The sequence below is a fragment of the Coffea arabica genome, chromosome 3e, assembly GCF_036785885.1.
Source record: "Coffea arabica cultivar ET-39 chromosome 3e, Coffea Arabica ET-39 HiFi, whole genome shotgun sequence".
In the NCBI taxonomy this organism is placed as follows: Eukaryota; Viridiplantae; Streptophyta; class Magnoliopsida; order Gentianales; family Rubiaceae; genus Coffea; species Coffea arabica.
In genome coordinates, this window is record NC_092315.1 from 1816436 (window position 1) to 1841789 (window position 25354).

Genomic DNA, 25354 nt, shown 5'->3' on the forward strand with positions numbered 1-25354 from the left:
CGTCTTCTCCTGTGAGTTTTCTGAATTTATTATTGTGATTTAACCCGATTTGGATATTTCATGGATTCACGCGTCACATAAAGATGCTAAAATGCGCCGACGAAGTTATGACCGTTTGTGAATGATCTGGGTCTGGTTGGCGGACTCGAGGTAGCAGAAAGGGTGCATTTATTGTCTGCTACATTCAGATGGGCCCTGTTGGGCCCACTGTCTCTTGGGAATTGTGATTTGGTCTTTTGGGCGGATTCGAATCTCCCTTGTGTTACTTAGTCTACTCTTTTTAGTCTTTTACCAGAAACCACACGTATTTCTGGTAAAACATAATTGGGCTGCTCTTGTCCAGCTGATTGGTTTGGGTTGGGTTACTTGCAATATGTCTTGCATTTTGGGCTTCCACCTTTGTAATCAGCGAAGCGGGTTTGCTTTTGCACTTGCGGAGGAGGACCCAGTATTTGCTTGGACTTAAGGGTGAGAATTGGAACCTCGCCAAACTTTTTTCCTTCAAAATGAGTAAATTACCGAAAAAATTTGGATTAATCCTGTATACACTGTCAATGTATATACTATCATCATTAGATATGTGACATGTGTCAAGTTTGAATTTGAAATTCAAATTTTGTTCATATGTCATTCACCCAAATATGATAATGTGTATACTGACATTGCATATAAGATTTACTCAAAATATTTTGGACAAGTAGAACATCATATTAACATTATTTCAGAGACTCAAGAATGGAGCAAAAATTAGGGAGATTTAATGATCTTTCAATCCATCGTCTGTGGTAGGGTTGTAATCGAACCGAGCTGCTCACAAACAACTCAATCAAAAACTTGACTCAGACTCGGGTTGACTGAGTTCGAGTGCCTCGATAAGTTGAGAAAGTCAAGTTCGAGTATTCAGAAGTAGTGCTCGAAAGCTCGTCGAGCCTTATCGAGTTTTTTAATTTTAATTCTTTAATATATTATTATTATAAAATTACCCTTATACCTAAAAGAGTGATTGAATTTACAAAATATTTCAGGTCATATGAAAATTTAAAAAAGGCAATAATGTCTTTTTGCTCAAAAATTGTCAAGAAAATGAAATTTTCTAACTTGAACTCGATCAAGTTCGATAAGGCTCGCATTGACTCGAGCTCATGCGAGTCGAACTCCAGTTTTGTGGGCAATGCATCGAGTTTGAGCTCGAGTTCCAATAATACTACTCGCTCGAGCTCGAGTATCTTTCTTATATATCGAGTGGAGCTTGAATATGGCGATATTCGAGTTCGACTCAACTCGATTACATCCCTAGTCTGTGGCATCTACATGTTCTACGATTTCAACCAACCCACTTATTGAGTATAAAATTACTGTTTTATTTTCCACATTATCATTTCTTTGACCGATATACAAAATTTTCTGCCCATTTTAACTTTTTGGTCTCATTTAAGATGAAATGGGAATCTATTCGTGATTTTTTAATTTAAATATTGAATAATGCGATAGAAATCTAATATTTGTTGAGGGCCAATTAATCAAATTGAATCAACCATTAACAAATAACTCCAATGTCAATTAATGTGGGTAGATTTGATTAGGGAGATGCAGAAATAGTACCTTTTTTGCTCCGCCTAGCTTTATGCCCCTCTAAGGTTATTTTAGTAATAGGTTTTATAGAAAGTGGACAATACTATTTGGTTGTAATCCCATTTTTAATAATCATACTCCTACTGTCATTTTAATTATTGGATTTTTTTAACGAGTGCCCTTAGAGTATTCATTAACACACCTAATATTCATCTAATCTGCTATATATATATATACATATATTAACAATTACTATCCTCTCTTATATTTCTATACTTTCCCTATTTAATCTTGTCTACTCTCGCTTGTATTTATTTACTTTACCTAATTAAACTTATATTTTCAAAAATATAACATTTGAATTATATCTTGACGAGTGCCTTATGGACATCAGTTAAACAAACAATTAATTTTATAATTTTTATTTATTATAATATATGATAAAACAAATAGTAGGAGTGGAAATAACAAAAAATGAAGTGTAAATAACATTGTTCTTTATTTTTTATATTTTTTAAATTTATGGAAAATCGAGTTTAACCTTCAATGAAATCAGCCATTGACAATGACATAACAAAGTGTGGTGGATCCCTCTACCAATGGCATCTTTATTTTCATTTCTTATGCAAAGTTATAGAAGATTTGCAACCAAGCCACTTTGAAACACCTCTATGGAATTAAATTGCAAGTTAATCCAAAACATTATTTCAAGTGCTATGTGTAGTTCACACTTTAGGGATTGAAGTTGGTACTGTTAATCAAGGTAAGTAATCGGGCAGTGGCACTTTTTGGCCACAGAGGGAATTAATTAAAGGACTCTCTAGACTCATTATCGCCTTCCATTCAATCAAATACTGCCATTAGTTACTCAATACTTACTGGTTGACTGATACACATAATTAAGTCTTTTGTACTCTAAACAAGTCTTTTGTGATAAAGGCAATCTTTATCTACTGCTTTCGTTTTTTTGTTCATTTTCTTTTCTTCGTGTCAAATTGCGAAACCATTCTTTCCATGACTACCTATGGATTCTGATTACGAATCTAACAATATTTGGATGACTTAGAAGGAGAGATAAAGTATGATATATGCCATTGACCAGCTCCCTTGCACCAATCTCCTGGCTTCTTTCCAACCTGAGTGTGTGACGGACTCTTATTCCAACTGGCATGGAGATGCTTGATGACAACTAAGTACGCAATTGCTTGAATACTACTGATGTCCTGATGTTTATCTTCTTAAGCATAAGCGACAGTGCCAGGAGCAAGCACAAAAATGGGGAATAATACAACCTTGTTACTGGTTCCCAAATGAAGCATATTGCAAGATTCTCATTTGTACGTACTCGTCAGAACCAACTAGTATATAATAACAAGACGTCATCCCAATTTCCTGGCTAATCTTATCTTAAGATGAACCCATTTAACACGTGCCAAGGCTATGCAACCATTAATACAGTGAGCATCCACTAGATAAAAATCAGTGGGCAGAATCTTGTTTTTAATTTTATCAAGACGCTTGTCGATGTATTTTGTTTATGATAAGATTAGAAGACAATTCTATTTTGCCAATAAATTTTTGCATTAGTATGTATGATCAGCTCAATTAATTAATTCAGAACTGAGTATTGACGATGATCAGTTGCTAATTATTTTCGACGTACCGGCTTTGCATGAAGGAAGAAAATCAGGAGTATCATGCATTAATATGGTTTTTAAAAGGGTTTAATGTGTTTCAGATGTAGCTTCTGATGAGCCGAGAATATTTGATAATCGTTTCGCTGCCTTGGGACTTTGATTGTCAACCAGCAGGTATAAATGCTTGTCCATTACCAACTCGCAGAACCTTTTACGTGACAATGAGCTCGATGGAGCGAAGAAGAGAACCAAATAATTAATGGAGTTGTAGACGATATATACTGTGTGCTTGTAGTGACAGCGATCGAGCTTACAAAGATGATAGAGACTAACATTATCACATATGCAAACTCAAATCATTAGCCAAAAGCATATACTGTATTACAGTATAGGGTACATGGTGCATATTGAGTATATATTATTATTGATCAGTCTCAAAAAGCTCGAGTACACATTTATTTAAGTAAGAGTTTTAAGTTCCCACTCGAAAATCGCCTATTCAACCTATATATATATCACGTCTAAACTGGATAATCCGACCTCTGTTATGATTATCGACCTTTTGCAACAAAAATGCATTATTCCTATATTAGCGTCGGACATATACTTGGTAACACATCAAACCCATAAAGCTCCTGCCCTTTTGAGCATTGGCTTTAAGGATCTACTGAGATGAAGATTCATGACCTCGTTAGCTCCACCAACCAGCTCGCCACCGATGAACACAGCCGGCACGGTCGGGTTACACCCACTCCTCAAAAGGGCTTGCTCGATCTCTCGGCCTCTTGGGATTTCATCTAGCTCATAGACAGTAGGGTTGACTCCGAAGTCGACAAAGAGAGACCTAATGCTGTGGCACATTGCACAAGTGGTCCTGCCGAAGATCACCAGCGGCTTCTCGGACACCATCTTGCTGATTCTGTCCATCGATGCAATCAAACGATTATTCGAAAGCTTGTGCTTGTATAATCAGTAATGTAGAGAGAGAGAGCAGCGAAATGAGGTGATGTGGTATAAGTTTGTAAGATGACTTAGGACCAGGTAGATGTTGGTGTGGGGGGAAGTTGAGAGTCCAGTGGGAGATTTATATAGAGTTTGGGAGGTGGCCATGGGGATGGAGGTGGAGGATTAATTAATGTGCTGTTTTCACGTGGAAAAAAGATGAGTATTTTCTTTTCTTGGAGGAATTAGAAGAGTCATTCATGATCAGATATGTGGGATTGGTTCCACATTCTAGCTACGATCATTTGTTGATGGCGATTGATGTGTGGAATGTGGCACTGCACAATAAAAGTTGTGCGATAACGAATCTCTGCATACGGAAATTGAGACGTGTCTGCGGTACGGTCTCATTGCAAATTTGAAGATGAATTGATGACGATAAGTACTGGACTACTACTCTTATTTTATATATATATATACATATATATTCAAAAGAAAAAATGTCTTTAGTGCGAAAGACTTCTTGCAATTTCATTTAATCCTGATTCGATATGATAGTTCAGTAGATATGATAGTTCAGTAAAGCAATTCTGTTTACAAATTCGGCGACTCGATTACTGATCTATCCATGTTTGCTATGCAACTTGAGAATAAGCAGGCGATCATCATACAGCACATTGGTTAAGCAAGCACAGCCGTGGTCCATTTTTTCATCTACCAACTTTTGCTGTATCTTTCTGGGAGGCATCTTCTGAGTTGGAGAAAGAAGTTGGATTTATCCAATTGGGACCCTTTTTTTTTTCTTCTTTTTCCACAGCAAGATTCGCATCTTATTCACGAAAGAAAAATAAAAGGCAGAAGAAACGCAGAAGAGAAGAATAGGGGATAGAGTTCTTGAATGACATTGATAGCACATGCTATAACACGATTGTTCTTGAACCATCTGCAAAGCTAAGTCTTCTTCAATCCACTGTTTAAGGATCCATCATGTATCCAAACGAAAAATGTTCGTCACTAATGAGTCGATAAAACATATATGTGGCAGATTCATATGGTGAAAGCCTCATGCCTTTAATTAAATGAACAAGTATTTGACATTTGAAAGCGTTGTTATGATCGGTGAACGAGTGATCATCTTGTCTACCTCGATCGGGTAACTAAAGCATGATTAAGATTACTTTTTTTTTTTCTTTTTTTTTTTGCATAGATAATTAATCATTGGGTTATTTTACAGTCCCTATGAGCTTCTTAAATTACCTTCCACCCCTGGATACACATTGATGGAGCAAATTACAGTTAAAAAATGACATTGACTTTTTGAGAATACCTCCACATGAGGACCCTAAACACTAACTGTGATTTCCTGATTACGTACGTAAGCAGCTAAACTAATCCGTTGTCGGGCAAGGTAATTAATTATTCTCCACGACGCTAGCCTAACTCCTCCACTTGGACCCAACTATAATGATCCCACGTGGCTCTCTTATGGCATGGGGCCTCCACACTCCACAGACGAAGTGGCCAAACATCAAATCTACTTTTGGATAAAGCAAGCAATTCATACTTTAACAAGGTCAAATAATTAATTTAATCTTTGACCGACCGTGAAAAAAGAGGTTATTATAACGGTGGTATTTCTCCGATTTAATCATGTATGAGATTTTTTTTTCCAAATACTTCTCACGCACTTCAATTTCTTATACATATCTGGCAGTATTCATTTTGTGACAGTGGCCTGCAGCCTCCATTAAGCACGTAGAAGGGCAAAGCTACGATACAAGTAAAGTGAAATTTCATGTTTGTAACTTTAGAATTTAGAAGTATACATATTTCTAAATGTTAGTAAATTAATGTACAATTATTAAAAGAAATAGTCAATTGAAATTAGTTAATTTTACTTCTCCTTGGAACATATTAGTGATCATAAGTACTCCGATCTAGAACTATACACGAGTCGAGTTGCTCGAGCCAAGTCGAGTTGAACTTGAGTTGATCCAATCAAACTTGAACTCAAAGATACTCAATTCTTTAACTCACAAGTCAGCTCGATTATATATATATTATTTTAATAATAAAATTACATATATAGTCTTAATATTTTATTATTTATTAAGAAAAATTATTATTTTGTTCATTTTTTTTAAAAATAAAATAATTATTTTTTTTTATTTTTTAAAACTCAAGTTCGAGCTCACTCGATTCAAATTCGAGTTGAACTCGAACTCGAGCTTTACATTGAAACTCATCGAATTCGAGTTCGAGATTGATAAAATTAAGTCGAAACTTGATTCGATTAAACCAACAGCCCTACTCCGATCCAGTTCCTTATCACATGCTATAACTATTAACTATAATTCAAGTCTGCTTTTATTTAGACTGCAAAATTGCATGTATAAATCTGAAGGTGATGAAACAAAATGCAAAAGGATACCAATTAATGAATAGTTAAAGGAAGCTAATAGATTTTCCTATCTTTGTTGTTGTTGGCTGTTCTCGCCTTCTTTTCGTTTGGGAAAGGGGGAGCTTTCGCGTTTCTTATCACAAACCAAATATATAAACCCCATATCGAATACTTTTCCTCTGGAAAAATCTAAACAGCTCAAAAGCTCCTTAACTTTTTCACGCTATGCGCACGTGACCAATACGAATCTTGGTCATGTTGATGATCTTAACTTAGAAAGTTTGTACATTGCCCACGCAAACATTTTTGACCTACAAAAAGTTCAGTGTGTCCTAAATCGGTGCCCATAACTGGCCATCATGAATCCCAAAGGCCACTTTGTACGGCGGCCCTTGACCGTAATACGGTTCTTTTTAAGTGTACTATTCACGGGATCGCGTGCGGAATAAATTTAATGCGTATGTTCAAGGTGTTATGGTTATCATTTTTTTTAGGTCACATAAATATCCTGACTTATGTTAGACCAGTCCCTGCAGCTTTGTAGAGCTTGTCCAAGATGCACATCACGTTATCAGTGATGGTCGATCTGACGATTTCGAGTAAAGATCCAAAGGCGATCACCATACAAGCTGCCCATCGGAGGTGTTATGGTTATCATTATTTATTATGCTGTTTTCTTATCAATTATGATCTAAATGTATTGTCCATTCAAATTGCTGCAAATGTGAAAACTATGTTGATAGACAATTCCTCATGAATGGCCTTTGATATTAAGGGCGCCTTTAACTCTAGTGATTAGAGCAGATGCACTCTAAAGTTTTTATTACCCAAAAAAAAAAAAAAAGAGTTGCCTAAATGTGAAGTGAAGAATCCGAGATTGCTTAATGAAACGACAAAGTCAGTCACTTTCAACTCGAACTGAAGAATCCAAGATCAGAACTTGTTATGAGAAAATTTTCATTGTCGTCCATGTTCCATCCAATGCATCAAGCACTTGTATAGCGAGCATAAGTACATACATTGTCGATGTTATGTTATAAACGTGCATGGCTGTTCAAATTCACATGATAATGCATTTATTGCCATCCATGCTTTCTAATAAGTCGTGATCTGTATCAGAATTTTCTTCGATATTGAGCAAGGAAGAAGATAAGGTTCAGGATGGGAATGACAGCATATATGGATGCCGCTACAAGGAAAAGTAGAATCAACTTTAAACTTGGGAGATAAAAAGAAAAGAAAAGAAAAAAACTACGGGGGCGGTTCTTGGCATCGCACGGATCAGCTTATGATATATGGTTGGTGAGGTACAAAATTGGTACATGAATCTTGAGTATAAATCACTAGTTGTAGCTGTCTCATTCCTTCTGCCATAAGAAAAAGAGGTAAGGGAACATATTTCATTCCCTCCTGCAGCCAGGTTTTGTGGTTCAGAAGATCTCTCCATCCATAAAATCAGATAATACTAAAAGAAAATCCATGATCTAGGAATGCTTGATAATGGTTATCTAGAAAGGCAAGATATGCAAATTGCAAGTGGCTACAGGAACAGCCCTTTGAGCCACAAGCTAGCTGACATTTTCACCCGCTTTTGTATGTATTGAATTTTATTCTTGTGGTGGCAAAATCTTGTGGAGATTTTGTGCAGTTATATGATTCTCTTTGTCAAGATAATGCAAAGCTTGGTGTCTGATCATGGCTAAACTATCACTATTATGCACATGCATGGCCGGTTGGCATTGCTTTCTTCTTTTTTTTTTGATTACCTTCCTCGCGTATGTATAAGACCGAATCCATTCGATTTCTAAATTTCTAAAAAGGATTAGAACACATTTCCTATACCAGTTATACTGCAAAATCCAACAGATATGCAACTCATTGGAATCGAATCCGGGTCGTACAACTCCATCATTTAGCTAATGTAAGCAGTTCATTGGCTGACAGGAACCAGGTTCAATTTCCTTCCCTTTTTTTTTTTTGTTGTTATTTGCATTAAGTTCCAGCCTCGCACCCAGGAAAAAAATGAAAAGAAAAGAAAAGTTCTTTGTCACTAAAACAATGTATATCTCATCAGCACTAGAGCTACATATGTGTGTGTGTCCAAGTAATAAGGATATATATAATATATATATATATATATATATATATATATATATAGACACACACACCAAGTAATAGTATCCTTCAGATAATCGATTAGCTTTAACTACAAATCTTGGTTCTGGATTAGATTTTGGTCGATTGTCAATTCAAAACTCTGGAATCAGCATGTCAGCTACCAGGCATTTTCGTGGTGCCAAGGACTAGGAACAATATATAGAGAGTATTAAAGCCTCCTCGAATGAGATCAGAATATGAATCCATTTCCATCCTCTCAAAGAGGGCTACCCCACATTTTGCTTTCGGCTTAATCTTGCATTCCAGGACTCAGACTTTTTTCATCATCCACTGTTTTCTTAAGCATTGTAATTAAGGTTCATATGAAAGTTACGGTATCCTTGGAAGTGGAAACTATTTCTCTTCTGTAACAAAAGCCAGAAAATGGCCCAAACAAGGGTGTTATATTGTATTATACTGTTTAACATATATATATTTGATGTAAAATACTTGTCTAGAACCTCTTACAATTGACAAGAACTGTAGTCGTGGATCAAGCAGTAAGATACTATAAAATACCTACAAAATTTAGTTGTCTGTCTATATATTAAAGGAAAGTTAGAAATTAGCGTTTCTTTTCATTTATTTTTCCTAGTTGCTGTTGTAAATTCAATTCCTTTCTTGTGGCAAATCTACCTTAAATTTGAGGGTGCTAGGACATTTGCATGTGGACGGATCTATCTGCTCCCACTATTTTTAGCTTAAACAAATATCATCCTTCGTTGTCCGATTTTGACCAACTTCTTCTGACCAATCATTTGATGACATTCGACAAATTTCCAATTTTGATACATGCCGTCAAATGTCCTCCAATTGTTGAAACAGAAAATGCAGGGATTAAGGGATAAATAGGGAAGGGTATTCGTTCGTGCACTTACAATTGCAAATGGACGATCTGAAATCGAGTCAGACCAGTTTGGCATAATATTAAGATCAACGGTTTAAATTGAGTTTGAATCGGGAAGATCAAAGCTCAAATCGAACTAGACTATTCTTACTTGATCTTAGGCCGTCCATTATACGGTACGGTTATCACTATATTATATTTACAGGTACCCTAATCTAATAAATAAAGCTATAGCCCGTGGTATAGAGCTAGCTAATATTTTTTGTACCAAAATTCTTGTGAAAAGAATAGGAAAAATTACAATTTTAGTCCCCAATATTTAGTCTTTGTATAGTTTTAGCTCTTAAAGTTTTTGCAAAATCAAATCTAGTCCTCAATATTTAATCCATGTGTAGTTTTAGTCCCTAAAATTTTGCAATAGTAAATCTGCTCCCCAATGTATCCAATTTAAAGAAGATTTATGACATGTGAAAAATATTTCCCAATTACTACCAAAATTTAATTACATCTAATCATATGTCCATTACATTAAATTTCAAACCAATGAATAAGAACTAATAACTCATGTGTTAACTAATTAACTAATAAAGAAAGAAAAATTTTTAAAGTAAAAACTAGTCAGAGCACCTAATTCATCGATATAGAACTCATCATCACTTCTATTCGCACTACCCCAAGCACAAAATTGTAATACTTAATTTTTCATATAGATTAACAAAGTTTCTTTCTTTTTTTTTTTGTTTCGTGGTTAATTAGTTACTAACGTGCTATCATGTTAGTTATCATTATCATTCAAGAGTACTACCTATTTTGCTTCTTTTTTAAGAAGTTTAATTCAACGAACATGTAATTGCAATAACTGATTCCATCAATATTTAGAAAAATCCGTCAATTACACTAAATCTGGACCGAATTTGCTTTTGCCAAAACTTTAGGAATTAAAAATACATATGTACTAAACATTGAAAACCAGATTTGCTTTTGTCATAACTTTAAGGACTAGAACTGCACAAGGGTCCAAAAATATTCGATCTTTGTGTTGTTACTTTGAATTAGTTTTGGCTGTTGACTTTGAGGTATGATCTAAACGTCTTTGATGAATTTATTACTAATCTTCTCAAGATCTTAGCCATGTTAATTAATTTCAAACTTTTACTACTATTGAACCAAAACGTGAGAAGGAAATTTACTAAACGTCTAGAGGTCAGAAATCTTGCACATATGAGTAGCTATAGTTAGTGTTTGTCTTCAACTTTTTCATGACTTGCCGGGTTGGCTTACCAACAAAAATTTCCAGTATCGATCAATCAATCTTTCTGCCCTCAGCCACTAGTGATTGCCCGACATGAATACGCATCTTGAGTTGACATTCCCTACTTCCATCATCCTCATGCATGCAATTGGAGATCACTCCTATTGAAGAATATTATGGCTCCAACACCATTTTGATCTTTCAAGATAGAAATTCCACCTACACACACTGTTCACCTAGTTGTCTCAAGAATCTCAAGCTTTCGCAGCACTAGATAACAAGGGGAAGAAGGAAGTTGATTCCGGGAAATCTTAAACAGAATTACCAGAAGATTTAGACAAAAAAATTAAAAAAAATTAAGTACGCTATGGCTCTAGCGCACAAAAATGCACCTGGGCTTTAGCCTTTAAGACTCTAGAAGAAACTTCACTTTTCCTCTACCCTTTGTTCCTTGGAGGCGTCAGCCATGGATCGATCCCGCATCTTCATTTCCCAGCATAAATATGAGGGCGTAAGATCTCAAACACTATCGAATATCAAAGTCCATAGTCCAGCAACGAACTTCTTCACCATTCTCTACATTCCATCCAAATAAACTAGACGGCTACATTACAAACTTTGTTGTTTCATTCTTAGCACACCCTTTTCAGCAAGGAAACAATTAAATTAACTTATTAGTTTGCCATTTATCGATCAAAATGGACAGTATAGTGAAGTTGGCATCGCAAAAGGCAGTGGTTATCTTCAGTAAGAGTTCATGTTGCATGTGTCATGCAATAAAGAGGCTGTTCTACGAGCAAGGCGTGAGCCCTATGATCTATGAGATTGATCAGATTCCAAATGGTAAGGAAATGGAGTGGGCTCTCATAAGATTGGGGTGCAATCCTTCTGTGCCAGCAGTGTTTATAGGTGGAAATTTTGTGGGCTCGGCAAGTACTGTCATGACTCTTCAAATCAATGGATCGCTAAAGAAGATGCTCAAAGATGCTGGAGCTCTATGGCTTTAATTGGTGATATATCTATATATGTAAGCTGACTACTTTGCTTTTTGTATGTATTTGTCGAATGATTTCACAGAAGGAACTCTATGATAATGCTGTAATTTGTAGGATAATTAACAAATGAGTGTCTAAAGCATTGTTAACATGGTATTTTGGTAACGAAAGTTCTAACGTGTGATCGACTTTATGAACTATACATACATAGTGATTCTGTTGTAGTGTTGCCTCTCTTTTCTCTCCTTATCATGTTATAGTTACTGCTGGTATCGTTTTACTTAATTCTTAGTTGTTGCATTTTCTTAAACAGGAAGAACTAACATGAAAAACTATTCAACGTATTAGAACTGAATAAAACTGCAGATGTTTAAGCACGACGCATGTGAATATACTGGACATAATTTGTGGCAATTTCCTTTATTAATCTATATCCAGTAGTCTATAGAGATCATTTTTGTGGGAGCTGAATCCACATTATGAAGTTGTTGTTTTCCTACGTCTTCTTGTTTTGAATTCATCAATTCGCTCTTCCACTTCTTGTTTCTTTTCTTGGATCAATCTCAATGAGGAAAGGATAGATGTAGATTGAAATTGCTTAAGGGATAAAAAGTGCCTTGACAAATGACCACCACCTAGAAAGCCATCACCACATTTAACATTTAACATATTACATATGATATACATATCAAACAAATCTGAAAATTTGCGTCATGTTCTCAGAGAATTTGGTAACTATGTGCTTTGCAAGAATAAAATGTTAAGGGATTCCCATATGCATCAATGAAGTGACTCTCAATTTGCTATGCATGCTGATAGAATGGAGAATTGTGATGTCATTTTGGTGAATGGATATATTCCACCATCATATCATAATAACAAAAAACATTGCTTTAGATAATTATTCTTGTCGGAAATATTCCACATGAAGGGCCTCCAAAGATGTCCAAAAGCCACATATATATGTACAACAACTGCTGTTTTCGAATTGTTTTGACGGTTTCTTGCAATGGGTGTGTTTGGATTAGGAAGATTTGAAATAAAAAAATTTACTTCACAAATTCCAATCACCTTTTTATCTTCCCAATCACCTTTTTATCTCACATACATCACATTACAAAAAATGTTACAGTAATTATGTTAAATAAATCATCCAAATAAACTCCTTTGAGGATCTATGAACATGTGCGCAGATGTTTCATAATAAATCATCCAAATAAACTCCTTTAACCGAGGTTTCATAATTAAAAGTTTCTGGCATGGCATAGATGATGCCTTTGAGGATCTATGAACATGTGCGCATTCATCGGCATAAAGCAGATAATTAATGTTGGTAAGTTTCTCCTACACGGCCTCCCACATATTTTGTCTTCCGGAGATAATTATTAATGATGACTCTAAAAATAAATCTCTATGCAAATTAAATATGTCCTTTACCTTCTAATGACGTCATATATATGAATCAAATAGACGTGCTTTTCCATCTATTTCCAATTTCAATTAGAAAAATTTAATGGTGCAAATATGAAGTCGTCAAGATATCAGTAGGGTTTGGTTTCACCTAGACATTTTTAGATATACACAAAATATGGTTACACTTTGGAATAGAAAGTCATCGGAAGATCGTGGGGTTGGCACAAGTTGGAGATAGAATGTCAACTTTTTGTGCATGTGACGGCAGTTCACGGCATCACACGGCCGGTCACTGTTGACAAACTACAATGCACACACTACGCTTTCATTTCTAAAGATGGAATATAAGTGGAAGATGAACGTACGTATAGAATATATTACATCCATTCTTTCTATATACATACTTTTTCACTTACGAGAATCTACAGAAAATGTATTTATGCTGGAAATGATGCATATACGTATTTGTTTCAATACAAATTACTCTCCATAATTCTCTTGATATATATTCTGAGAGTATATATCTGGTGTTGAAAATGGTACGTGTCAATTATCCTTTCGTGAATAACTTAAAACAAATTATCCATTTGTTTTAGAATCATTTACTGGCTAATTAATCCGTTGTATTTCCACAAATTTTAGTTATCAATCACCTCTATCATGTTATTTACTGAGTATTGAAGAATAATAAAAAAAAAAATTTAGGTGAGCAGTAAAATTTTAGTTATCAAAAAAACTTTACTGCATACCTAAATTTTTTTTTTTTTTTTAATCCCTCAAAGAAGTCTAATTAATGTATACAAGTTAATTTAAGTCTAACATATATTCTGCATGTTATAGCCTGTCTTTTGTGATTTCATTTTCATCCAAGTTGTGATAGCACAAAAACAGCTTTGGTATTAATTAGTTGTTAAATGTTAACCATGAATACTAACTAGGTTTAAATAGCAAGTGGAGAAAGGCACCACCCCTATCAGTTTTCAGTTCCTCTAAATTAATTTCTCAGGTTTTGGCCAGTATGTTTAGAATTAGTCAATTTTGATCAATTTATTTAATATCAGTTTATTACTCAATAATTTATCAATTGAATGTTAGTTATGTATGCCAAATTCACCGACATATATTGCTAGTCCTGGTGAATTGACAGGCGTGATTAATTAATTACTAATAAAACGTTAGAACTAGACTAGCAAAAGGTTGGAATAGAAAATTAACTTTTCAATCTTGTCTCTTGACCAACCTTCTGACGCTGAGGTGATCAAACCTGTACTATAGAGAAGGTTTTGTCAGTAACACAACTTAGAAAGATCGATGTCAAGAGTTAATTTGTTGACTCGACTTTTGTACCTGTTCTATGCTTTTTACTTGACCAAATGCAACGCTTCCAGTCTTAAGAGTTTTAACAACAGATTCTTTCAAAAACAAATCATGTTGAAGGCCCTTGTGAATTATGACTGCCAAATTTTGGCTTAACCTATCTAGACTGGAATCTTCTCAACAACAGTTCTGGAGCTCTGGGCTAACTGAAAAGGCAAAAAAATAAAAGGATATGCACGACCACGTTAACATGGCTCCGCAGCTGCAAGGCAATCCGACCAAAAAGAAGAGGAAAAACGCAACTAGGTTCAAGATGCCATGCCCTTTAAATTCTCAAGCATTTTCGCCGCATGCATGTATCCACAGTGACACGAATGCAGGCTACCTCTTAACATTTTAAAGATGAGATTCTTCTTGTTCCATCGTCATCTCTAAGCATTACAAACTTGACATTCATTCCCCACGATTTACCCCATCGATCAATTCCTAATCCTGGATCATTAAGGTGATAATTTACGAGTCATGTGTAATATATATTTTTACTGATCACGTCTAACCGAAGTTAATTGCGCCAAATCTGTCCTAAAAAAAAAAGTTGTCCTTACTCTGGAATTCTTCCAATTAAGCCTATGTGAATCTGCTTTCGGTAGTGTTTGGTTTATCTATATAGATAGCCTAACAGATTCCATGCACAACAAAAACTGACATGTATTGATCCACACAAGTCACTGTCAAGCAAAGGGTTTAGGATTTTAGCATAGCATCTATCCAAATATCTCAAAGAACCTTCAACTTTTTAACTCCTTTTCTTCTTTTGCATTAAACAATTCAAATAAGTTAGCAATCCCACCACCTTCGCCTTGCATCTGCATGCCCGTATAAATACATGTCCACATCTCAACAATCTGGAACCAAGCCGAGTCTTCCATCCAATCATCAACATTTAATTCTTCATCTATAACCAGAATTTTTCAAAACCCATCAGTAAATTTGAATCTTGTGCAGTTCCCTCGCCTCAGACCTTTTCTTCTTTAATACAATATTACTATTAAATGGATCGCATAGCAAAATTGGCTTCACAGAAGGCTGTTGTGATTTTCAGCAAGAGTTCATGTTGCATGTGCCATGCAATCAAGAGGCTGTTTTATGAGCAAGGGGTGAGCCCTATGATCCTCGAACTCGATGAGGAATCGCGAGGACAAGAGATGGAATGGGCTCTGATGAGGCTAGGCTGCAACCCTTCAGTGCCAGCAGTATTCATTGGGGGTAAATTTGTTGGTTCTGCTAATACCGTGATGACGCTTCATGTTAATGGTTCTCTAAAAAAGATGCTCAAAGATGCCGGTGCTATGTGGCTTTGATAGTTATTTAACAAAGGGTGATGATCGAGAATTTACTCTCTAAATAAGGTCAATTCTAGTGTTGTACCAAAATCTTGATTAGTGGCGGCTCCGACTGAGTAATTGAGAGTCATTTTTCTTGGATTGGATATATAATAAAATGTTTGCAACTGTTGATATAGCTGAAGCCAATTTTGCTCTCTTCCTTTTGTTGTTTCACACTTTTCTTTTCTTTCTCTGGTTTTCGACCCCCGGGGGGGGCGCGGGGAATTTCAGCTACCAGATTTTGGCCTTTTTGATTTACTAAGCAACTGTATAGTAAAATGAGTTCACGGCCAAAAGCTTGAATATCAAATATGTTTGCAACAATATGGAGCAGATGATAGCTAGCTTTTTATGGTAAACTTTGTCAAAATCAAGTGACTGTGACCTGACTGATTCTGGATTCCAATTAAGTGAATGCAAAGCTAAACATGCGTTTAAATAATCTGGGGATAGAAAAAAAAAGAAAAAGAAAAAAGAAGTGGCGGTTCTACTTCTACAACATGATGTCTACTATTATATGATGTGTTTAAATGTCACTTCGGTGAATGAATATATTCTCCTTACTATGAGAACTGAATTTCAATTTACTTTGAACTGTATTCCCAGCTGCTTTTTCATGTGCTGTTTGATTTGATTTGCGCATTCTAGAATTTTGCGTACTATTTGAGATCCAGAGAATGCTACCCTGCAGCACTAAATGTGCTTTTGCTTATGCAAAGACAATAATGATTCCATCTTCCTTTCGTTCGTAATTTTTTCCCCCCTTGGAACCAAACTAATTCCCTCCATCAAAAAATACAACATGATTTAATTTAAAAGGCTTGCTTCTAATGCCAACATAAGATTATTCGTGTTGCATTAAGGAAGTTTAAAAATACAACATTGTTTATTTCTATTGTTCATCACTTGAAAATCTGTCGTCATAACATGTACAAGTTTGTTCTCTGGTTACTTGTAATTGCCCAATTGGGCAATGTTAGTGCGAAAATAGTTATTGATCATCAAGAGAGTTTTATTTTGCTGGTACTGATTAAAGTAACCACTAATTTGGCACTTTCGTAAGTTACTAACGATGAGTTCAGTCTTGGAACAAAACGTATACATACTCTATATATATATATATATATGACAATCTTCTACTAAGTGACATACGATTTAAACGATATATAGAAATAAACTAATAGATAATCGACCTTCATGAATTCAGATATTTCTATATTTATATTTATCATTTAGAAATATCGTCGTTTAAAGTCACTTTTTAATGGTATATAAACATGCAACAACAAAATGTATGTCTTGGTTTCGCTATTACGACTGTGTTATTAGTATCTTATTCATAATTATTTCCACAACTTTAAAAACAATGTCTTGTTCATGATGATACTAACAATGGAGTTTTAGCTTTCCAAAATTAGTAGAACTTTGTTGCATAATAACTAGTAGTACAAAACAGGTTATCAAATCACTGAGGATCTCTTTTATGAAAACAGAGTCTTGTAAGCAGTCTACTTAGGGCTAGTTTGGGGTTGCGATAACTTTTTGAAAAGGACCTTTTCTAATAGAATTTTTAATAAAAGTACTTATTATGTGTTTAAGTGCTTTTAAATAGATTGTTTGGATAAATAATTCAATAAATACTTATTATATTGGATAATCTGTAATTTGAAAATTTTTAAATGTATTTATCTCTTTATTTAGTTGATAATGTATGACAAAATTTAATGTTTTATGTTTTAAATCACAAAAACTACTCTAAAAGTATTAAATTTGAGTTTTTGCTAAAAGTGCTTTTAACACTAAAAACTCCGCTCCTAATTTTATGAAATGATGTTCATCAAACGCCTCAAAAGTACTTTTAACACTTAAAAGTGCTTTTTTACCAAAAGCACCGCAATCTCAAACTGGGCCTTAATATAATTTTTACATCCCTTGAAATGTTGTGTCATTGACTTATTTCTGTTTTTGGTTTAAACAAGCACGATTACACATCTTTCTATACTATCACAATAATTGACATTGGAACCTTGCACAATGTGGACTGAGACTCTAGTGATCCAAGAGTAAAATGTAAAAACAAGAAATCTAGAGATAAATGTGGTTGGACGATTTAAAACCCCAGGGAAATCTTCTGCTGCTAAAGTCACTTAAGTTGTCGTAAGCTTAATTGACTATTATTCGTGAGACTCAATAAAATAATTTTTATCATATGTAAGCTGAAGAAAAAACAAGAAGTCAGTGAGATTTCAGTCTAGTGACTAAAATTGATACTTTGAAAAAAAAAATGAGACATTTTGAGTTCAAAGGTTTCTTTCTTTATTCCAATTCTTAAATTCCACCATTCTCCTATTAATATATATATATATATATATATATATATATATATATATAACAAAAAAAGAAGAAAACTTATTAAGAATCTCATGCTTATGCGAGAAGGGAATTCAAATTTCAGTTATTATTGCATTTATCAAAATAAAAATAAAAATTTTAGCTGATCTAGTGACTAAAATTGAAATTTCAAAAAATTAACTATTGTGTTCAGATATTTCTTTCTCTATTCCGGTTCTGAAATTCCACCATTCTCTTATTAAAATAATATATATACAAACACACAAAAGAAGAAAACTTTATTAAGAAGCTCATGGTAATGCGAAAGGGAATTCAAATTTCAGCTATTACATTTATCCCAAAAAAAAAAAAAAAGCTAGTACTGCTTCTGGAGCGTTGGATCAAGAACTATGACGTCACAACTTTTTGATTCAACCCATCGTGTCTCCTAATCAAACGGTTCAAATCCCGCATCTCACAGTACCCCAAAAATGCGAAACAGCACATAATCATTAAATCTTTCTTTCCAACGTACCTTTTACTATTTCCTCCATCCCATTTAAAACATGTGTTAGAGTGGGAATGCGAATGTCCTTTTGTCTCTCCACTGTAAATTGGTAAATCTTTTTTTTTTTTTTTTACAGCGATTGTAGTTTGTGTCTTAAATAGCTTCAGGAACTACACATACTATACAAAAAACAATTTTGTTTTCCCCAAAAAATAAAAAAAAATCTAAAAGACAAAATGATTTAATTTCACCGCAACTTGGCCACCAAATGTACAGTGACATCACCGCAACTCCCAAGAAGATTAACAATGATTTAATTTCACCTAATCACCTTTGAATTTTCTAATTACCGAGGGCAGTTATTAATAATAGTATATCCTCTTTCCATATAAGAAATTGACGACGACAGTTTTGATGTTGTAAATCTACAAACAAATATTAAACAATAGCTAATTATGCCTTAATAGCAAACTATATTTATTTTTTTAAAGAAAAACTTAATTCAATTCACCAAACGACAAGAACATGAAGATCACTCTGATTCTGAAGCATAAAATTGGCATCCTTGTTCATGAATTTTTAACAATCCAAGCTTTGTACCTCACCCTGATTTTGTAAATTTAAGAGCCTGTTTGAATTGATATTTTGAGAAGTTTTTGTAAAAAAAAAAATGTATTGTAACGATTTAATATATGTGAGATAAAATGTGATTAGAAAATATATTATAAGAAAACGATAAAATTTTTGGTGAAAAAATGCAATCTAAACAAGGCTAATTTTTTTTACTATTTTATAATTTTGAAAGGAAGCATTTTTACTACTCTTTTGATGATTCACGCTTCTTTGACATTTTTTCTCCAGTAAAATACCCTTATATACGAGTTATTAAGAAAAAACACACAATAAAAAAAAGAAACTTTTTAATCTCACTTCACCTTACAAATTTATCCAATTACACTTATGCCCCTAAATTTGCTTTAGTGGGTCCTGATATTCTCATGTTATCTCACCCAATATTCAACTATTTCAGCTATTTAGTGGTGACATTTTTTGTGTCCACACCAGCCAAAGTCCAAAATAAGATTAATTTTCTATGACATTTATAACTTTCTTTAACCTTCCATGTTTGGATATTTATCTTTCCAACTTTAACTACTACAAAAATCACATTTATAATGGGGTAGTGTATTTTAAAAATAATAATAATAATAATATAATATGCAAAAAATTTCTTTCTTTTTGCTTTAGTTTCTCTTTCTTTTCTTTCTAGGACATGAGTTTCTTCGATTTGTTGATCTACCCTGTCTGAAACAACAAGTTTTGATCTTTATTTTTTGAGCTTATATGTGTCACTGATGAGTGACTCATGGGTAAGAATCCCTTGAACAAAATTCATTTTGGAAAAAGTTGGGATTTTTATGAGAAAAGCGTAGAAGAGCTAGTATCATACCCTGGTGAAGAGAATAAGTATCGTTTATCTATTGATGATTATATGCAAGAAGTAAAGTGTGTCGTGAAAAGGGTCAGCTGGGTTTTGGTTGATTTGTAAGGATTTGATATGGGTGGGTGTTTTCCATGCTTTGGATCATCAGATAAAGGTGGAAATGGTGTTAAAGAAGTGGTAAAGAAGGAGTCTTTTAAGGATGGTTCAGCTGCTGTTTCACATCATGTGGACAGAGTTAGTTCAGGTATTTCCTCAAGATATTTGCTGGGTATTTGGCTTCTTCTCTTTCTATTTCTGTCCTTGGACAAGATTGGCTCTTTACTAAAGTTTTTCATGCTTCAATAGCTATTTTTGGTTTTTATTGGTTTTGATTTTGGGTTTCCAGCGTATTGTACTTGCTTTTTTTCTTTTTGGTTATGATTGTGATATCTAGTTAATTTTTATTTGTGTTTGGTAATTCTGGAAGGTATTTGATGAGAAGTCTCAATTGTTGAGCGTCAGTAAAGTTGTCACTCATTGATTTGTTTGTTTAATTTTTCTATCTGAGTTTTCCATTAGTTTTGTAGGGTCGAAAATGTTTTGGGAGATCTAGGCTTTGATTAGGCAATTCTATGATTGGTTTTCGACAATGTTGTCCCCTTGCGGTCAAAAAATTGGAACTTTATCCCCATTGTGAATGACATTTTTCTTAATAGCTTGGAATGTCATGCTACAATTATCCTTCAATGCCGTCAAAATATATGAGAGGTGGTCAGCAGCAGCTCAAATGATTTGCCTTGTGCCTTCTGAATTTGAATGCTTAGGATAAGTTATCTACATCAGCCATAGGACAAGATAAATTAAGAAGATGACACATATCTGCATACGACTATTTTATGTTTGTTTCCTCCACCCATGACCTATGTTGTGTACTGGCATCGTTTATTTAGATAAATCGAAGTCCAGGGGTGGTAATGATCCTAAGAAGGAGCCATCTATTGCAAAAGATGGACCACCTGCACATATCGCTGCACAGACATTTACATTTCGTGAGCTTGCTGCTGCAACAAAAAATTTTAGGCCAGAGTGTTTGCTAGGTGAAGGTGGATTTGGACGTGTTTATAGAGGTCGTTTGGAATCAGGACAGGTATGTTCATCTCTTCTTATCCACAAAATGGGAAACTAATTATGTGTGAGAAATTTCTGTTTCAAAACCAGAATTGCATTGGAAGAGTTATTTTTCTTCTCAGGCATCTTGTTGCAGTTTTTACAACTTTTTTTTTCCCAGTGGGTAACTTGATATTGCTACAAATGGCTGCTTTTGTAGGCTGTTGCTGTTAAACAACTTGATCGCAATGGCCTTCAGGGGAACAGAGAGTTTTTGGTGGAGGTTCTTATGCTTAGCCTGTTGCATCATCAGAATCTCGTGAACTTGATTGGTTATTGTGCAGATGGCGATCAACGGCTTCTTGTTTATGAGTTCATGCCATTGGGTTCTCTAGAAGATCATTTGCACGGTTAGACCAATTCCATGAAAAATACTCTTTTGATATTTAAACTGTAATTTTACCGTTTGTCACTTATGGTACTAGGTTTGAGTATTTTCTTCAAACTGAAACTAAACATCGATAGGAGTTTAGTTCATCATATAAAAATACCACAGAAAGCATGGCATAAAATGGTGCTTTAAGTGTTGCATATAATAAATAAAATATTGTTGGTTTTCCTTGTACAGAGTTTTAGTCATACTCAAAATTGAAGTTAAGTTTAAAGCCTACTGGTTGATTAAAGATAGATAAGCAAAAAGTACTCCAGGAAAACCTTGATTTGCGATCTTTTCATGGTGGCTGCTGTTGATGCCAGATGATTCCTATCCTGCTAGAGCAATTTTGCCACACAACTGCCTTCACAAGTCAACTTAATTTATTTCTCACCCATCATCTTCTTTGTATCTCCTTTTTTTTTTCTCTCTTATTTCTTCTCTCTTTCTGCATGAAATCCAGTTCACTTTTCCCTAATGGAGTCAATCATTCGATGCAAATCAAGCCCACTCAATTTCTCAAAGCTTAAACTTTATTCACCAAACTCATTTTCTTTCTCAATTGGATATAGAATCCATCTTGCCTATTCTTTAGAGTTTAATCGTCAAAAGAGTGAAACTCATACCCACTTGATTATGAATAAAAATCTGCGCAATTATAAAAACTTGAACCCCAAGGTACATGAAATTCCCAAACAAAATTAAGTTTTGCCTCAGATAAACAAACAAGAGGTGGGAAATAAACATATTCATCATTATGGATCCACATCTGAAAGAAAAAATGGGTTTAGGATTTTAGTCTCCTAAATCAAATTTATCCAACACATTAGCTATGAAGGAGGTGAGAATATGGAAGTGAAGGACCTAGAGGCCTGTGGGGAGGAGGGCTGGCTACCTTAATGAAGTAGGAGATAGGTCAAACAAAGAAAGTAAGAAATAATGTCTTACTGTGCGGAGGCTAATTTAGCCATTCATGACAAAATTGCTCTGGCAAAATCGAATTGCTCTGGCAATAACAGCAGCCTTTCACAAGGCATGTAATAGTGTGGAGTTTAGGACCTTTTTTCACAATATGCCTCCTCAAAAAGCATCGTACTTCATTGCTTTTTTAATCTCTATCTATGACCACTTTTGTTTATCTTTTTATGGGTCTATGCTGTTGGCGATCATGTTGGTTTTTTTTTTTTTTTGGGGTCAAATATTTTGGCTGTTTAGTGCCATATTTGCCACCTCCACACCCTGCTTGTATGAAAAATATTTTTTCATGATGAATGTTTTAAGTTGAGTTGCTTTACTTTTTCAAAGAACAAGTATGATGCATATCTAGCTATAGTCCTTGAGTCTTATAAGCATCAGAGCCATGTAAAGCTGCTTGTTGAATTGGCCAAAGAAAGTTATTTTATAGGATTGATGCGCTTATGAGCATGTTGTGGTGTGTGTGAAAAATTCAGTCAGTCCAATTAGGTTTGCACACTACGCTAATTCCCCCCACCCCTCCTCAAAAAAAAAAAAAAAAAAACCTCTCAATCAGTCATTCAGTTCATTCCTGAACTAAATTAAGCTAGATGATGTTACCTACTGAAGTCAAAGAACATGGAATGATTACAGGCTAGATATACAGTTGGCCATGGAGTGATGGTTGGGGATGGTCAGTCTTATGTCATATTGGTGTTTCTGATTGAGGATGAAAATTGTTCTCATTGGTATTTCTGATATTAATTTTTCACTTGCGCTGATATGAATTTTGCATTATTATTGGACGTAAAAATACATAAACAAATACTAGTTATGAGTATCTACTGAATTTGTGTTGATATGATTCCTGAAAGCTTTTTGTGCTTAAGTTGGTAAATTTAGTGCTACGCATGGGAATAAATTAAAGAAGTGCTCCTCATGGTTTGCATCTCATTCTGCTTCCTTAGTGCTGCTAATTACAGTTTTGATGAGCCTAGTTGATTGCTTCATACTGGCACCTATATGCAGAACTTCCGCCGGATAAAGAACCTTTGGACTGGAATACAAGGATGAAAATAGCAGCTGGTGCAGCCAAAGGATTGGAGTACTTGCACGATAAAGCCAATCCTCCTGTCATATATCGAGACCTTAAATCTTCTAACATCCTTCTTGATGAAGGATATCACCCTAAATTATCAGATTTTGGGCTTGCCAAATTGGGTCCAGTGGGTGACAAGACTCATGTCTCCACCAGGGTCATGGGGACATACGGTTACTGTGCTCCTGAATATGCTATGACTGGTCAACTCACTCTGAAGTCCGATGTATATAGTTTTGGAGTTGTCTTCCTTGAACTTATAACAGGGCGCAAGGCCATTGATAACACAAGAGGTCCAGGAGAGCATAATCTTGTTGCTTGGGTATGTCATGATTTCTTCACACTCTTTGATGAAATTGATTTCTGCTGTTTTTTTTCAGTTTGGCAGATAATTCAACAGATGCGTAGCTTCTAAAGTTGATTTTTTAGCATATTATAGTCACTCATAACAAGATTTTTCCACCCTTAAATCTTTTGTGTAATGCATCTGCAGGCACGTCCACTGTTTAAGGATCGCCGGAAGTTCCCAAAAATGGCTGACCCACTGTTGCAAGGCCGTTACCCAATGCGAGGACTGTACCAAGCACTAGCAGTGGCAGCCATGTGCCTGCAAGAACAAGCTGCTACAAGGCCTCTAATTGGGGATGTTGTGACTGCTTTGACATATTTAGCCTCTCAAACTTACGATCCGAATGCAACAAGTACGCAAAGTAACAGAGTAGGTCCATCTACTCCTAGGAGCAGAGAGGACCGTAGGAGCATGGCAGATGGAGTGGACAGTCCAGATGAGCCTGGACGTGGTTTCCATGGCTCGCCTTCCGCACACAAGAACTCACCTGATTTCAGGAAGAGAGACTCTGCCAGAGAGTTGTTGAATAATGGTGCTGAGTTGAGAAAAATTGAAACAGGTGGTGGGTCTGGACGAAAATGGGGTCTAGATGAATCAGAGCGTCCCGAATCTCAAAGAGACAGTCCTTTGAGTGCGGGTAGAGCTAGAGAAACACCAAGAAATCGAGATCTAGACAGAGAACGTGCGGTAGCGGAGGCCAAAGTGTGGGGTGAGAACTGGAGAGAAAGAAAGAAGGCAAATAATGCAGCGGGCAGTTTTGATGGTACAAATGATTGACTGAAGCCGGATCTACTGACTACCAGCGGTTGCATATTCTAGGGTTCATCATCATGGAGAAAGAGAAGTCTGCGGTGCGTCCTCAGTGATTACCTTGGTCGAGCGAATTGTTCTTCGGAATTAAGAGTTCTTGTATCCAACTACTTGTACTGTTCGTCGCATAAATCATTCTTGTAATTTGGTTTGAGCTGGATTCTTTAGTTATCTGGTTAAAAAAAAAAGATGTAGTTATGAGGAGACAGACAACATGGGGTTAGTGATTGTAATTTCTGAGTTATTACTGGTGACCCCGCCCAAGTGGTGTTGTATGCAATTTGTCAGTATATCTATTAGAATTTTTCAGTGTCCACGAGATATATGATATGGTAATAGCAATACAAAGAGAAGTTGGAAGGAAGGCCGCTCTTTGCTCCCTACGCATTGAAAGAGTTCGACCTCTTTCGGGTTTTGGGGCT

The 25354-nt window shown here is 35.2% G+C and overlaps 4 protein-coding genes across 5 annotated transcripts; 3 read left to right on the forward strand and 1 right to left on the reverse strand.

Annotated features, from left to right (window-relative positions):
- Window positions 1-3568: 3568 nt before the first annotated feature.
- LOC113736194 (monothiol glutaredoxin-S4) lies at window positions 3569-4270 on the reverse strand. Its single transcript, XM_027263045.2, has one exon. It carries the CDS (start codon window positions 4134-4136, stop codon window positions 3828-3830), a length of 309 nt encoding a protein of 102 aa, XP_027118846.1. The 5' UTR covers window positions 4137-4270; the 3' UTR covers window positions 3569-3827.
- Window positions 4271-11177: 6907 nt separating this feature from the next.
- Window positions 11178-12035, forward strand: LOC113736359 (monothiol glutaredoxin-S10-like). The gene has a single exon (XM_027263295.2). It carries the CDS (start codon window positions 11507-11509, stop codon window positions 11813-11815), a length of 309 nt encoding a protein of 102 aa, XP_027119096.1. The 5' UTR covers window positions 11178-11506; the 3' UTR covers window positions 11816-12035.
- Window positions 12036-15422: 3387 nt separating this feature from the next.
- LOC113737858 (monothiol glutaredoxin-S10-like) lies at window positions 15423-16054 on the forward strand. Its single transcript, XM_027265005.2, has one exon. It carries the CDS (start codon window positions 15586-15588, stop codon window positions 15892-15894), a length of 309 nt encoding a protein of 102 aa, XP_027120806.1. The 5' UTR covers window positions 15423-15585; the 3' UTR covers window positions 15895-16054.
- A 4049-nt stretch (window positions 16055-20103) lies between these two features.
- On the forward strand, window positions 20104-25246 carry LOC113738130 (serine/threonine-protein kinase PBL27). Of its 2 annotated transcripts, XM_027265319.2 has the most exons (5): window positions 20104-20445; window positions 21131-21327; window positions 21508-21697; window positions 23704-24095; window positions 24267-25246. In XM_027265319.2, exons 1-5 carry the CDS (start codon window positions 20316-20318, stop codon window positions 24897-24899), a joined length of 1542 nt encoding a protein of 513 aa, XP_027121120.2. In that variant the 5' UTR covers window positions 20104-20315; the 3' UTR covers window positions 24900-25246. The 2 variants fall into 2 exon arrangements, with proteins under 2 accessions (XP_027121120.2, XP_071940308.1); XM_072084207.1 differs by lacking the exon at window positions 21131-21327 and having other exon boundaries at window positions 20255-20445; window positions 24267-25086.
- The last annotated feature ends 108 nt before the right edge of the window (window positions 25247-25354 follow it).